The following is a 15,456-nucleotide window of genomic DNA, read 5'->3' on the forward strand; positions in this document are numbered from 1 at the left end:
TCATAGCTTTCTGCAATAATGTCAAAACCTAAAAAAAAATTCTCTGCTCATTTCAATAGTGTCATCTACCTCAAACGTACTTTAAAATCATGCTCCCTTACCAAATACATCATTCAAAGCTCTCATAGTATCACAATGGTTCCAAAAAAATATGAACAGTTCACAAAGTACAGACAAAACACAATTTCATAAGTGTGAAGTTACCCAACTGTGTAATTGCGTAAACATGTGTCACTGTTGTAGTAAAAAAAAATGTTTATCTCTCAGTTAAATGATCAGATAGCTGTGTAATTTGTGTGTTAGAGAAATATGGTACCGATGTGTAAAGTTGTATAAGCAAATACCATATTAGCTAGGGCTCCTTGTGCTTGCCGAACACATGGTACACAAAGTAAGCGTGTACCCCCCTGAGGATTAATGTAATTATACCCTCAGGTGTTACAGATTACAGCAATGGAATGAAATGTATCATGGAAAACCTTCGTATCATTGTACTTCAAATATCTTTAAAAATAAATGATTTAAGTGCAATACGTGTCCTGTAGCACTAAATGTGCGTCTTGCTGTCAGATAATCTCTGTGGAAGTGCCGTAATTATTGTCCTCCGAAAGCTAAGTTCTGCAGAAGCCAATGTACTTACTTCATGATAAACAAAAGTGAAATGCTTTGCCTATAGATATCTTAGTTATTACGCTTATTGCCATGATGAAGAAAGTACTGCACTGTAACGTATTGTTGTGCTACGGAAAAGGCAGTCTCATTGTAGCTATACCACAAAAGTTACTACTAAAACATGTTTTACTTTCCAGAATAATACAGAAAAACTGTGCAGATATAAAACAGAAACACTGCAAAAGCAACATTGTAAATTGTCACTCATTAGTAGCGTCATGATAAAATCTTGTAGCTGTCATATAAACTAACCACTGTCTCATCTGGTATCTCACAGAAAGTACTTTAAATCCAGAATGTATTTTCAAGTAAACCAAAATGTTGCATTAAAATCTCATTAGCAGTACCAGTATATGTTCTAAGTATGTAAGCCTTATAGTCGTTATGTAATCGTGCAACTAACAAGCAAGAATGTACACACACAATAACACTGTGACGTCTGTTCACTATAACAATGCATTCGTAATTTCTGTTTAAATAAGTTCTCTTGGTTCTTGATTGGATATTTAACTTCAAACATTGTTGCATGGTAACAGTTTCTAAGCCTGACAAAGCATACTAGTAATGTAAAGTGAAAAGTTATATGGCAAAGACAAAGTTAAAAAGCAGATTATCTTTCAATAAACGGTTTTACATGTGAAATGTGGTGTAAACCTTTACTCTTCCTAGTACGCAGTGTTTCAACTTCGACGCAATTATCATGTGGTATACGTCGGTAAAGAATACTGGAATTTTTCTCAAGGTTAGCGTCTATGTTAGTTTTCTCTGAGCCAGCCGGCGCACGCGGATGCCTGAGGTGCGAGTCATTGTCTGCTATCTCTTTGTTGGCGCGCGTCGTTATTGGGATTAGGAGACCTAACTTCTACAAATTCACCTTGCCGAGAGGGCGCAGCCCAGTTTGAACCCCGCCAGTTCTGATGCAATTCAGGTCTGTCGTTATGATTATATCGTCTGTCGTCATGTCGGTAGATTCCATAATTTCTTTCTTGTCGGTCACATGGCGGAGAATTTCTCCCTGAATCGTAACTGCGCGCTGAACTGTTGCTTCTGAAGTTATTCTGTCTCCCTTGATAATAATTGTTTTGGTTCCCATATTGTCTGTTTTTATGGTTATCTCTGTCATATTCATTACTACGGAAATGCATCTTTCCCTGTAATTCTGCCAACGGTTGTCATACGAGTGGTGTCTGTTGTGGTCACGATTTACATTGTAAGAATAGCCTTGTCGTGTCCAGTTATTATTTCTTTCATCGCAGAATTGTGACGGATGTGACCTGTAATTCTTATTATTTGCCGTTTTCGCGTTACGCGATTGTCAGTGTCAATTTCCAGTTCTTGTAAGAGTCCCTGAAAAGCTTCAATGTTGTCTTTGCAACGTCCTGCCAAAATAATATGTCGTAAATGTTAAGGTAATTTGGTTAAACAAATGCGGATGAGTTCTGAGGGGCTGTATGGGTTTGACAGGTACTGATTCTTGTGCAATATGTCTTCAAAATATTTCACAAGACTGGAAAATTCAGATTGTTCGAAATGTTTCATCATTATGATGCTATGTTTTACTTGGTCTTGTGTAGCTTGAGACCAATATGCTGAGAGGAAGGCATGGTAAAATTCTCCTTCACTGTGACAATCGTGAATGACCGATAGCATTCTTACAGCTGGTTCATTCTCTAAATAGCCACACATAAATTCTAATCTGTGCTCTAATGACCAGTTGGGAGGGAAACAATGAGAGAATTGATGGAGCCACGCTTGTGGATGAATGTCGTTGCCATAATTCTTAAATGTTTTAAATTTACGTGTAGTAATGAACAGCTTATAGTCAAAATCATCATGTCGGCGAGTGGCATATCAGTCATTGTTACGTCGTTTCAGCGGTTCCATTTCAAAATTTGGTGCACCTTGCCAATTTCTTTCATAATTTCCGAAATGTCCTGTGTTATTATTTTGTGGTTGTTCCGTATTTCTATGTCCCTCTTCCCGTACTGGAGCGCAAGTGTCCTCTGAAATATGTAATTCTTGTATTACTTGTGCCAACTGATCTTGTACTTCCCGGATTTCTCTTTTGTACTGTGTATTGATTTGATTTTGATTTTGTTTGAATTTTCTAATTTGTTCATACTCTTCAGTGTCCGTGAAGGCTACAGGTTTTGTGTCATTCAGATCATCATCTACCTTTGTAGATAAGTTAGTGAACTGATCCGAAAGTTCGGCTACTTTATCCGATAGTGAAATTATTTCCTCTGTGTGTTTTTCTGAACCAAATTTCAGAGTGTCCATTTGTGTTGAAATCGTATCTACTGTGTCATTTAAGTTTTCCTGAGTTTTTGCGAGTTGCGTAACCGAATCGGTAGATGCAACTGAGTCAATTATAGCTTGCAAGGTGTCGTGATTTTCATGAACAATAGTTTGCAGTTCTTTTGTGGCTGCTTCGGGATTCTGTAATTCATTTTCATGACGCGAAAAAATATGTTGGAAATGCTCAGAAATTTGTGTTTTTACGTCATTACAGACTTTTTGACATTTCGATTCAATGTTATGTAACTCAGTAGTTAAATCTTCACGTGTTTGTTCAAGTGTGGTGTCTAACTTCCGAAGATTTTGTTCCATTGTGTCTAACTTTTGAAGCATTTGCTGTGTTTGTCTCTGATTTTGTTCCATTGTGTCTAACTTTTGAAGATTTTGTTCCATTGTGTCTAACTTTTGAAGCTTTTGCTGTGTTTGTCTCTGATTTTGTTCCAATATGTCTAACTTTCGAAGATTTTGTTCCATTATGTCTAACTTTTGAAGCTCTTGCTGTGTTTGTCCCATTTGTTGTATTAATTGTAATAACAATGCACTGGTGTCTGAAACATGTTCCTCAGTGCTTTTCGGCAGTGAATTTGCACCTGCAACATTCACATTTTGACAAGCAGAAAATTTGTCTTGACTTATTTGAGAAAACGGTGAGGACCCGAAACCTGGATCTACAGTATTTGCGAGATTGTGTCCTGTCATGTCGGATTCCTGAGGAGAGCTATTGCCGACCGATCGATCGATAATGCTTCCCTGTTCACTAATTGTTTCACTGTCTACGCCATTATTTGCCGCCCGCTCAATTTCCCTATGCACAATTACCAAATCACTAGTTTGAATATTAGTTAATTCATTACACGGTGGCGCTAACACACTGCTTTCGTCTTCACTGTCATCTCTCAGTTTACTTTGGAGCCTATTAATACGTTTTTCACACGCCATTATTGTCACAACATTTCACACGACAACACAGATAAGCACAATTTGAAGAGCAAAATAAGAAAACACATTAACATAGCACTGAAAATAATATCTAGTTAATTGCAAGCGCAGCTGCGAAATACCTGGTGCAAATCTACATGAATACCACAACTGTTTTACTGTACAACAAAGAAAGACTGCAACTACAAAGGAGATTCTCTCTACAATTACGCGCTAGCAATAAAAAAAATCTACACTAATTACACAAACTACAAGAAAAAAATCAGAAGATTCCAGCGAGGTATCCTCGGCTAAGGGTCAACATATGAAACGTCCCCTTAGAACAATTATACATGACTGTGCTTAAACTGACACACAGTATTTTTAGCGCAACGCAGTCTGACTTTCAAAAATCCCTACAAAAGAATGGCCCTGACTAACATTAACCTATACCTTTCACAAATCACTTACCTCACAAAAATCTTCGTTACTCGAACTACTGCAATACAGCGAGCGCCACTACTGCCAGCTAAATAAAAGATTCAAACTACGGAAGGCACTAACTACTGATAGGCATAGTTAGCAAATGAAAGATTTTAATAGAGAACAAACAATATATTTACCTTAATAGTCATAATATATATTGCAGTTCATGACATCCAGTCTTACAAATTTCAAAACTCCGCCATTTCTCTCCCCACATCCACCACTGCTGGCGGCTCACCTCCAATTGCGCAACGCTACGCGCTGTTAACATCCAGCTGCCCAGCACTACAATGGCAGACAACAATTCAAACTAGCCACAGACTGCACACAGCACAGCCAGTGATTTTCATACAGAGCGCTACGTGGCGTTACCAATATAAAAACCTAAACAGCCTACTTACACGGTAATGTGCTTTATGTGCTGGTGGCACCTCCTTACACTTCTTGTAACAAGCACTGCCTTTTCTGCCCTGATGTCTTCTACTCACTTCCAGGTTTCTTCTTCTATGGCTCTTCAGTTCATTGTGAACCTAGGTCTTTCCAAAAGTTCTTCCCCAGTTATCACGAAGAAGCTTTGATCTTTCTATTTCCTATAGCCATTTTCTGAAGATCTTCCTTGACTGTTTCTCGATCCTTCCTGTCCTCTTTGTCACTCTGGGTTGGCATCTAAGAATCTGCTTCAGTTGGTGACTGTCAGTCACAATTATTCAAATTGGTCAACTCCCAGCAGTATGTAAATCCGATTTGTGCTTTACATTTCTACTCATTTTTCCATGATTTGTTTGCCCATTATCATCGTCGTTTCCCTTTCCATGTGTGTCTCCATTAAGCAGTCCACCTTCCTTTCGTTGAAGTTTCGCGACTTGAATTTTTATACGGTGTGTATTGTTAGCCCTACTTGCAACTTCTTCCTAGAATGGGTAGTTTTTTATCAGAGTTTTCTTTTCATAGCCTTTGGGGAACCAACCCCACATACTATAAGACATAACCGTGTTACAGTCAGTTCATCCTCATCTCCGAATTGCAGCAACACTACAGATACGATACTTAGTGCAGTCAACAGGAACCTTATCAAATTTGTGTACATTACTGACAGCTATGTTAAATCATGGCCTATTATGACCCAGAGAAGGATCTCTCTTGTATGTGTCGTCTCTTTCCATCCTCAATCTATGTAATTCAGAGTACACCAATTGCTAACTCTATCTGAAGGTAAATTATCTCTTTCTCCTGTTTCACGGTTATCTATCTGGCTTGCATACTGTATAGCTCCATGGGAATGATGATCACTCACTTTATTTGCCTCCGTACTTCAGTCACCGCAGTTACAGACCAGTGCGCAATATGAGACTGCAATATCCAGCCCTATAGTAGCAGAAGAACAGTTACGTACTTCACATGCTTAAACTGCAGTACACAGAGGATTACTCAACACTTAAAGAAATAAAGAGCAGTACTTTTCATCCGAAAAGGTGAAAAAAAAGTTACGACGTTGCTAGTGGCGGTCATGAGAGGACACAACAAATTAAATACTACAAAGATATTCATTTCACAAATTTCACCTAGAGGAAATCCGAGATTGGTGAAAAATGAATACGAAAGCATTCTTAACAGCAATATTGAACTGACACACTACAATCTTATCAGCAAATACATAGCTAATATACAATAAAATAATAATGTTTCATTGATCAGTACACCTTCTTTGTGAAGAAAATATGAAATTTTAAGTTGAGATAATTTAAAATGTATGGAGACAGTGAACTGAAGTGGAATGAAAATAGGAATTTCTGGTCAGGCGAAATAGGATAATATTGACAGCAGCAGAAAATAGTTCAACGACCGTAGGATTGCTAATGGAAAGAAAAATAGGGCAGAGCGTGAGTTACCATGAGCAGTTCAGTGATAGGATTCTCATTAGAATATACAGGAAACCAGTGCCAACAACAGTATTTCATTTATACATACCGACGCCATAAACTGAAGATGAAAAGACTTACAAAGTGTGTGAGCCGTTTGCGCACGTCATTGTTGCAGTACAGCTCCTAATGATGTGATACCATAAGACGGCAGGATCCGACAGCAACCAGCTCGTATTAGAGACGAATATCTTCAGAAAGCGGACGATTCATTACTCGGAGCTGTGGCCCACATCTTGGGACCTGTACCCCATACAGTATTGGTTAGTCGAGAAAGTCGTATTAGTGTTTTGCAGTCCCGAGACCCCTGTAGTGTCCAGGGTGACTTAACAAGTAGGTTGATATCCATCCTGTTGGAACTGCCAGATAGTAGTCACAGTGCAGGGTGACATTTTGATGCATTTGGAGACGTCGACTGTGGAAAATAAAGATAATTTGCTGACGGAAATACCTATTCCATGTCAGACAGTGATTTTCTGGTTAAAGGAAAGAGCTTTGTAAACTGACTGTGGGCGGAACAAATATCTGCGCACAGATGTCGGAACAAACATACGCGCTGTAGAGTTCATGGTTCGTATTGATAGTACAGTGTGAAAAGCGGAAGTTTGCCACACTCACTCGACAACACTCGTGAAATACCTCTACGAGCCAAGCCCGCAAGAAGCACTACTTTCCTAAAGTTAAGAACTTCATTTTCTTGGCCACTACTGACAGTTTTCATCATTTTCCGAACTTCATGTTTCGTTGAGACGAAGAAACCCCACGAAATTTTTTTAAAATTACCATTTTGCCTATGAATTAGTAAGTTTAATGTTATTATAGCTCATCATTTGTGAGATACTGGTAAGTAGCGATAGCTGCATAAGTATTGTTTTGCGCGAAAAAAGAGTACATAGTTTTTCGATTTCTTCCACAAGTGTCCTTATGTTGATTAATATTCCATATGCATCCAAAAGTGATCTGTATACGTCACATTTTTCATTTATTACTTTAACTGTCCTACACCAAACAGACGGAACTCTTTTCGTATATTTAAAACGAGTTTTAAGATCTGTGAATTTAGTCTTTCTCAACGTGTATTACTGATACGAATCTCTCGGATTTCGAGCCTCCGCTCCCCCCCCCCCCCCCCCAACCGCCGCCGCAGCAAAGCCTTCGCTCCCCATCCCCTCCCATTCACCTGGGCTTCCATCTAATCAGTGACAGTAATCGAAGGCACCATTACCTCTGTGGACTACATGAACATTATTGAGGATCACCTGCGTACATTGATGCCTGAGGTCTAGTATGGCAGCGATTACATCTTGCAGCAGGTAGCTGTGCTATCGCAACGCCAGAAACATACTACAGTGCTTTGAGGAGCATGAATGTAAACTCACTTTGATGTCTCGACTACTAAATTCAACTAATTTAAAACCAGTGGGACACATCAGCAATGCTGTCTCGGGTACGTGCATGCCCGCACACCATCACTCCGTAATTTACGAGAATTTTGTGATCTGTGCGCAGATATCTGGTGCCACATACTTCTGGAAACCTATCAGACTCTTGTCGAATACATGGCACTTAGAGTTTCTATTGTATTGCCTTCAGAGGTAGACAACACGCTATCAAGCAAGTGTCATAATGTTTTGGTTCGTGGCTTTGGGCCACTGCCTTTTATGTGATTTAATCCTGGCTCATGGAGACCATTAAGTGGCGTCCCGCGCGGTTGCAGGTCTACTCTGACCTGTGGCGGTACGACGTGGCGGAGACTCGCCGCTGGTCGCGGGTCTTCCCCAGCGACGACGGCCGAGCCAAGGCCAGCGGCATCGTGATGCTGCGCGCCTGGCTGCAGTCCGCATTCGCCGCCGGCAACAGATCAGGTGAGTCTGCGCGCATCTGTAGCGCCACTTCTGCCTAAAACGTGATGATGTGGGGTCCTTGTAACGAGGCCTTTGCAGGATTCTTTCTGCTAATCTTGCATGTCCTACATCTCAGTCCCTTATACAGAAGACATCGCACATTCATTTGTCCGTTGATGGCACTCACTTTCAATGCAATGAGGATCGCTATAAATGATTAGCCTAATAGGCTGCTTCGCTATTGGCAGTGACTTCAAAAACGTTTTTGGCGATACCAAGATTCATTTTACTTTTCATGAATACTGTTGTTGTTGTTGTTGTTGTTGTTGTTGTGTTCTTCAGTCCTGAGTCTGGTTTGATGCAGCTCTCCGTACTACTCTATCCTGTGCAAGCTTCTTCATCTCCCAGTACATGCTGCAACCTACATCCTTCTGAATCTGCTTAGTGTATTCACCTCTTGGTCTCCCTCTACGATTTTTACGCTCCACGCTGCCCTCCAATACTAAACTGGTGATCCCTTGATGCCTCAGAAGATGTCCTACCAACCGATACCTTCTTCTAGTCAAGTTGTGCCACAAACTCCTCTTCTCCCAAATTCTATTCAATACATCCTCATTAGTTATGTTATCTTGCCGGCCGGAGTGTCCGAGCGGTTCTAGGCGCTTCAGTCTGGAACCGCTCGACCGCTACGGTCGCAGGTTCGAATCCTGCCGCGGGCATGGATGTTTGTGATGTCTTTAGGTTAGTTAGGTTTAAGTAGTTCTAAGTTCTAGGGGACTCATGACCTCAGATGTTAAGTCCCATAGTGCTCAGAGCCAGTTATGTGATCTACCGATCTAATCTTGAGCATTCTTCTATAGCACCACATTTCGAAAGCTTCTATTCTCTTCTTGTCCAAACTATTTATCGTCCATGTTTCACTTCCATACACGGCTACACTCCATACAAATAATTTCAGAAACGACTTCCTGACACTGAAACCTATGTTCGATGTTAACAAATTTCTCTTCTTCAGAAAGGCTTTCCTTGCCATTGCCAGTCTACATTTTATATCCTCTCTACCTCGACCATCATCAGTTATTTTGCTTCCCAAATAGCAAAACTCCTTTACTACTTTAAGCGTCTCATTTCCTAATCTAATTCCCTCAGCATCACCAGACTTAATTCGACAACATTCCATTATCCTCGTTTTGCTTTTGTTGATGTTCATCTTATATCCTCCTTTCAAGACACTGTCCATTCCGTTCAAGTGGTCTTCCGAGTCCTTTGCTGTCTCTGTCAGAACTACAATGTCATCGGCGAACCTCAAAGTTTTTATTTCTTCCTCATGGATTTTAATACCTGCTCCGAATTTTTCTTTTGTTTCCTTTACTGCTTGCTAAATATACAGAGTGAATAACATCTGAGAGAGGCTAAAAGCCTTTCTCACTCCCTTCCCAACCACTGCTTTCCGTTCATGCCCCTCGACTCTTATAACTGCCATCTGGTTTCAGTACAAATTGTAAATAGCCTTTCGCTCCCTGTATTTTACCCCTGCCACCTTAAGAATTTGAATGAGAGTATACCAGTCAACATTGTCAAAAGCTTCCTCTAAGTCTACAAATGATAGGAACGTAGGTTACCCTTTCCTTAATCTTTCTTCTAAGGTGAGTCGTAAAGTCAGTATTGCCTCACGCGTTCCAATATTTCTACGGGATCCAAACTGATCTTCCCCGAGGTCCGCTTCTACCAGTTTCTCCATTCGCCTGTAAAGAATTCGCGTTAGTATTTTGCAGCTGTGACTTACTAAACTGATAGTTCGGTAATTGTCACATCTGCCAACACCTGCTTTCTTTGGGATTGGAATTATTATATTCTTCTTGAAGTCAGACGGTATTTCGCCTGCCACATACATCTTGCTCACCAGATGGTAGAGTTTTGTCAGGACTGGCTCTCCCAAGGCTGTCAGTAGTTCTAATGGAATGTTGTCTTCTGCTGGGGCCTTGTTTCGACTTAGGTCTTTCAGTGCTCTGTCAAACTCTTCATGCATTATCGTATCTCCCATTTCATCTTCATCTACATGCTGTTCCATTTCCATAATAACATGAAATATGTATCTTCTGTATTTACAGTTGCGTTAAATAATAATTGAGGTAAAACGTAATTAAAATTCGTACTTTAAAACACATGATCCCAATATGTACGCGTATTTAGGGTGTACCGGGAACGCTGCGACAAACTTGTAGAAGGTGTCTTGAAGAAAAATCGAGTGCAGGAACACGTGTCCAGAAACGTCATCGAACGGCGGTACAGAGGAGTTGTAGGCACCAGCGCCTACAACTAGGCCACCCCTTTTGCAGAAAACAAGACTCTCAATGCTGACGGACCGTGTACGGAACGTCTCGCATTGTTGTTTGTTACTCGGCTGTCGTGAATGATTGCCACGATCGCCAGTGGAGGAGCTGGAACTAGTTGCTACGCAGAAAGGCCTTGTCTCTTGCGAATATGTTGCTCCGTTTCTTCAGTGGGTGACGATTTCGAACATGGCTTTCAAAAATGGCTCTAAGCACTATGGTACTTAACATCTGAGGTCATCAGTCCCCTAGACGTAGAACTACTAATACCTAACTATCCGCGCAGTTGTTAGACACTGCACTCGCATTCGGGAGGACGACGGTTCAATCCCGCGTCCGGCCATCCTGATTTCGGTTTTCTGTGATTTCCCTAAATCGCTCCAGGCAAATACCGGGATGGTTCCTTTCAAAGGGCACGGCCGACTTCCTTCCCCGTCCTTCCCTAATCCGATGAGACTGATGACCTCGATGTCTGGTCTTCTTCCCCAAAACAACCAACCAACCTTACTATCCTAAGGACCACACATCCATGCCTGAACTAGGATTCGAACCTGCGACCATAGCAGCAGCGCGGCTCCGGACTGGAGCGCCTAGAACCGCTCGGCCACAGCGGCCGGCACATGGCTTTCCATTTGCAGTTTATTTTTCTTCTGGAAACCTCTAAAATCGTCAGTGTTGTATACAGGAGAAAAAATAAACTGCACAGGAAAACACGTGTCCGAAACTGCCGTCAACCAAGATGACACAGCATCCGCCTTCTCCATTGGCAATCGTGGCACTCCGTCTCGATGACTGAATAATAAACAACATTGCGAGACGTTCCGCACAGCGTCCATCAGTGTACTATGTCACGTTTGCTGCCAACGGGGTGTCGTAGTGGTTGGCGCCAGCGCGTATAAAATCGACTCTCTGTAGTGTATTTGGATGACGTTTGGACACGGACTCCGATCCTCAGTTAACTCCTCAGGATACCCTACAACCCCTCGAAGTTTGTCGTAACAATTCTGGGACACTTTGTAAATGTTCACTACTTCATGTCAGGCCGTTCTGGAGTCTGTTCTCGAATGAAAGCCAATTGGAAGCCAGAAAAGCGAATACATCCATATAAGGAAATATTCCGGACAGCCAGTGAAGGACGAGGAGCCTATTTCTCAGTTATTTCATTTTTTTGACCACGCACCGAGTGTGTGATCACGACACAGATAAATTCATCAATTATTATACAAAAATATCTGACTGAAATGATTGTCTGCCAAGAAACCTGCGTCATGTTTCAGATTTGGCAGGTAACGGTAGGGGCCAAACAGCCAGAAATATTACAAGGTCTAGCCAAGCTCGTCAGTACATAACGATACTGGACGCCACAGACCCAAGAGACTGACTTCTACCACAAACTCTGTCCAAGGTGCAGGTTTCATTCCGCCACTCAAGGAAAATTGTGATGTTAGAGTTATGGTCCATTTTAGATCAGAGAATTTTAGTCAAGCAGTAGGAGGGACGGTTTAGGTGAGAGAGAGTCTCAGTTGAGAATATTTGGGAGGGAATATCCAGTTCCAGCATTTGCCTTAAAACCAAAGGAAATATCCAGAAAACTTCGGTCGGACGTAAAGGGATGGCAACTATTTTCAATTTAACTGTGGGACCTTATGTCCCAGAGAAAAATATGAAAGCCAAATCTCTGTGTAAATCTAATTGTTTAGGTGTAAAGTAAAGCCGTGACTTGTTCGAAATACACAGTATACCTGCGTTGCTGTGAGTCACAGGCAATACGAGCGACGACTGCTGCTGCAACAAGTCTAGACGAGTCAAAAATTTTAAATAGCGATAGGTGTATGCTACATATGCTGTATGTGATTATGGGTAGTAATGGTCGCAATGAATGAAGAATACTCGATGAGTGGAGCCTGGGAAAAGATTTCTGCCACCCGCGACATTTCATCTGGACACTTGACAAACATCTTCACGTGCATCATCCAAAATATTCTGCGAAGCATATGGTTTTCTTTTTCTCTAGATTTTTTCCGCTTTTGAAGATGCAGGGACATCTTTTCCGTCATCTTATTGTCACAAATTTCACAGAGTCGTCTTTACATATAATGGAACGAAACTGAGGGACAACCCAGGAAAAACTATGAAAAATGTGAAAAACTGTAATGTAAGAGAAGCCCTTATACTTATGGCCGACTGAGGACTATAGCGCCTTTGTACACATCGGTAGAGGGGTCGCAGTGTTAACTCTCTGGATTAGTAAGGAGTTGGTTTCAAATCGATGCCTGCCCATCCGAATTTAAGCATTCGCGATTCCATAAATGTCGCTAGAGGAATGCTTACATTTGTCTTGACTGCCATATCCGTGTTTAATTAGGCTAACGTTACGTCTCCAACATCTTCCGTCGGAACAGATTTGATTTCCGGATTCATAGTCATTTATTTTTTCTCCATTTTAGTCAGAGAAGCTTTTTTCTGCCAGTAACTGCTGCGTTTCGGTGGTCTTACGGCACCTAAGAAACTGTAAAACATATTTCACGTGATATTTTACGCGACTGTCTTTCAATCCCCAGCCTTGATCTTCTGTAACACTATTTGGATCTTACTTCGAAGTTAAAAGTAAAATCATATGCCATTATTGACTGGTAGTTCTCTAAGGATACGTTCATTCGCCTAACTGCAAAAATTTATCTTCTTGATACCTTTTCTTTGTGTAGTGCTGGAGTTTTATCTTAAGTACTTGTTTGTTGTGTAGGAAATTATGGCCATGTGGAGTTTTAGTGTTGTAGATCACGGCGAGAGAGAGAAGAGAAAGGGGGAAGTTCGGTGCCAACACACAATTTGGATAGATAGTTATGCAGTTTTAATTGTCTTCTCGAAAAAAAGTTACGTAATGGATTTTTCTGTTTGTTTGTACGTACATTTCCAGTTTTGGTAGACATCGCTACACAACTAAATTCCGGCTCATACTGTTGTAACACGCCGCTAGAGGAGAAAAAAATAAAATTCGTTGTGAAAGTGCATTATCGTGCGGCCGTATGTTTTCGGATGTTGTTGCTGTGCGAGGCCTATATGGAGGACTAAAAAACTCATTTGCATTGGCCTGACGTAGTTGTAACATTTTCGCCGCTGCCGAAAATTGTTGAACGGTATTCCATTTTGTCAATGGGCTGCGCCATTTTTTATCTCCTCTAGTAGTGTGCTATGGTACTTTGCGAAGGGGCTGGGGAATTTCAATGCATACCAGGACTGCCGACATATACGCGAAAGCACAAGAAAAGAATAATTATCCAGCTTCATTTTTTTGAGTTGATAACACTTCGTGACTGCCTCTCGTATAGTACTCTCCTCTAGTCGTTCCAAATGGGCCGCCAAGGAGAAGCATGAGACAGTACGTGGGTACGTATAAGCTAATGTAAATTTACTGTTTGAGAGATAATTGAAACAAGTTTTGTGCATGTTGCCATTATGTTATTTCAATTTTCTTTGTCATACGATTTGATCAGGACGTTGCGGGGTACTTTTAGAACACATTACATCATATGACAAACATTTTCTCATTGGTTACCTTACTTATCACTTTCCAACTGTGGTAGGTTACATATAGTAATTAGATAAAAAAATCTGTGTAGCAGTTATTAATGTCAGTCTAAGAACTCTCGTATAATTTTTTGAAGACTTATATGTATGAGAAGCAGCAATTTTTATTTTTAAAAAATTAAGGAAATTTAACAGTATTGCACTTGATAGATTACCACAGGAAGATGTGTTATAGTATGTTCAAAGTCCACAGCAAATTACACATTTTTATCTGTAATTCTCCAGAAGGAAAAGTTCCTTAAACACTGAGAAATTGTTCGTTTTGGTCGTCATTAGCTCTTTTCTTCTAATCTGATCCATCTGGCGTCCCCTTCTGGCGATATCCTTCACTGACATTTCCGAACCAGCAATATGCACATCTTCAGTCTTCTTCAGCTGGTTTACAATGAAGCGGCCTTCATCAAAATCTGGTCTTGTAAGGGTCAGGGTCCTGAATCTTCCAGTGTTGTCACCGCTGAACACTAGACAAGCATCATATGCGAAAATTTTAACAATAGTATATGAGCAAAGTAATGTCTTCGGGCATCACCTCTAAACGGTGTTATTAGTCTTCTCTGAAGGCAGGAAATAATAAAATATCGCAAAGAAGGACAGTGTCGTGTAGAAAAGGGGTGCGACACTGTACATTGACTGAAACAAGATAGATTTTTCATTATTTGCAACACAAAATAAAATCTGAAAACTGGAGACAATACTTCTAACTTGTTACAGAAACATCTGGTGGCAAAAAAATTTTCAACATTTTAGACCGATTTTACATAAATCCTCTCTTAAAACCCTGATCCGGAAAATGGATTGCCACAGACTTCGCGAGACATTTTTCAGAGTCTGATGATCGGAGACCTTGTACAAGCACACTGTTCCCCATAGGGAGAAAGTACGAGTATTGATCATGAAAATTTCTTACAGCAACATAAGTGAAACCTATGATTCAAATACCAAAGCACGAGCTGTTGTACCTAGATTAGAACGTCAGATCTCTCCAGTTGCTAATAGCTACAACACTGTTCGGTGGCACAGCAGTGAAATGAGCGCTGGAAACGGATGGCATTCATATTGTTACGATGGAGTACTGGCCAAAGAACGAAGCTCATCTTGCTCCGATAGTATCATGTGCGAATGATTTGTGCGCTTAGTGCTCGCTTAGCTAAGGCATGTTTGTGCCTTACCTTTGGCTCCTTTATTGGAATGAAGAGACACTTTCTAAACTGCTGTCCGCTTTGGACAGTGACGCAGTTAACATGCAACAGACAACGTAAACAACATGGAGTTCATGACGTCATCTGACTGGCGAAATTCTTATGAAAACGTAAATAACACAGTTTTGATTAAGGGCATTTACTACATGGAGAGAAAATAGTTCAAGTCACAGGTATTATAGTCACCTACATATAAATA

General features: G+C 40.8%; 1 protein-coding gene across 1 annotated transcript in view; it reads left to right on the forward strand.

Annotated features, from left to right (window-relative positions):
- Positions 1 to 15,456, forward strand: part of LOC124712257 — a 243,834-nt gene that overhangs the window by 30,219 nt on the left and 198,159 nt on the right. The window contains exon 3 of the mRNA XM_047242551.1: positions 7,981 to 8,158. Coding sequence (XP_047098507.1) covers positions 7,981 to 8,158 — 178 coding nt within the window. The remainder of the gene's footprint in view (positions 1 to 7,980; positions 8,159 to 15,456) is intronic.

This window comes from Schistocerca piceifrons, chromosome 8 (assembly GCF_021461385.2).
Source record: "Schistocerca piceifrons isolate TAMUIC-IGC-003096 chromosome 8, iqSchPice1.1, whole genome shotgun sequence".
Lineage (NCBI taxonomy): Eukaryota > Metazoa > Arthropoda > Insecta > Orthoptera > Acrididae > Schistocerca > Schistocerca piceifrons.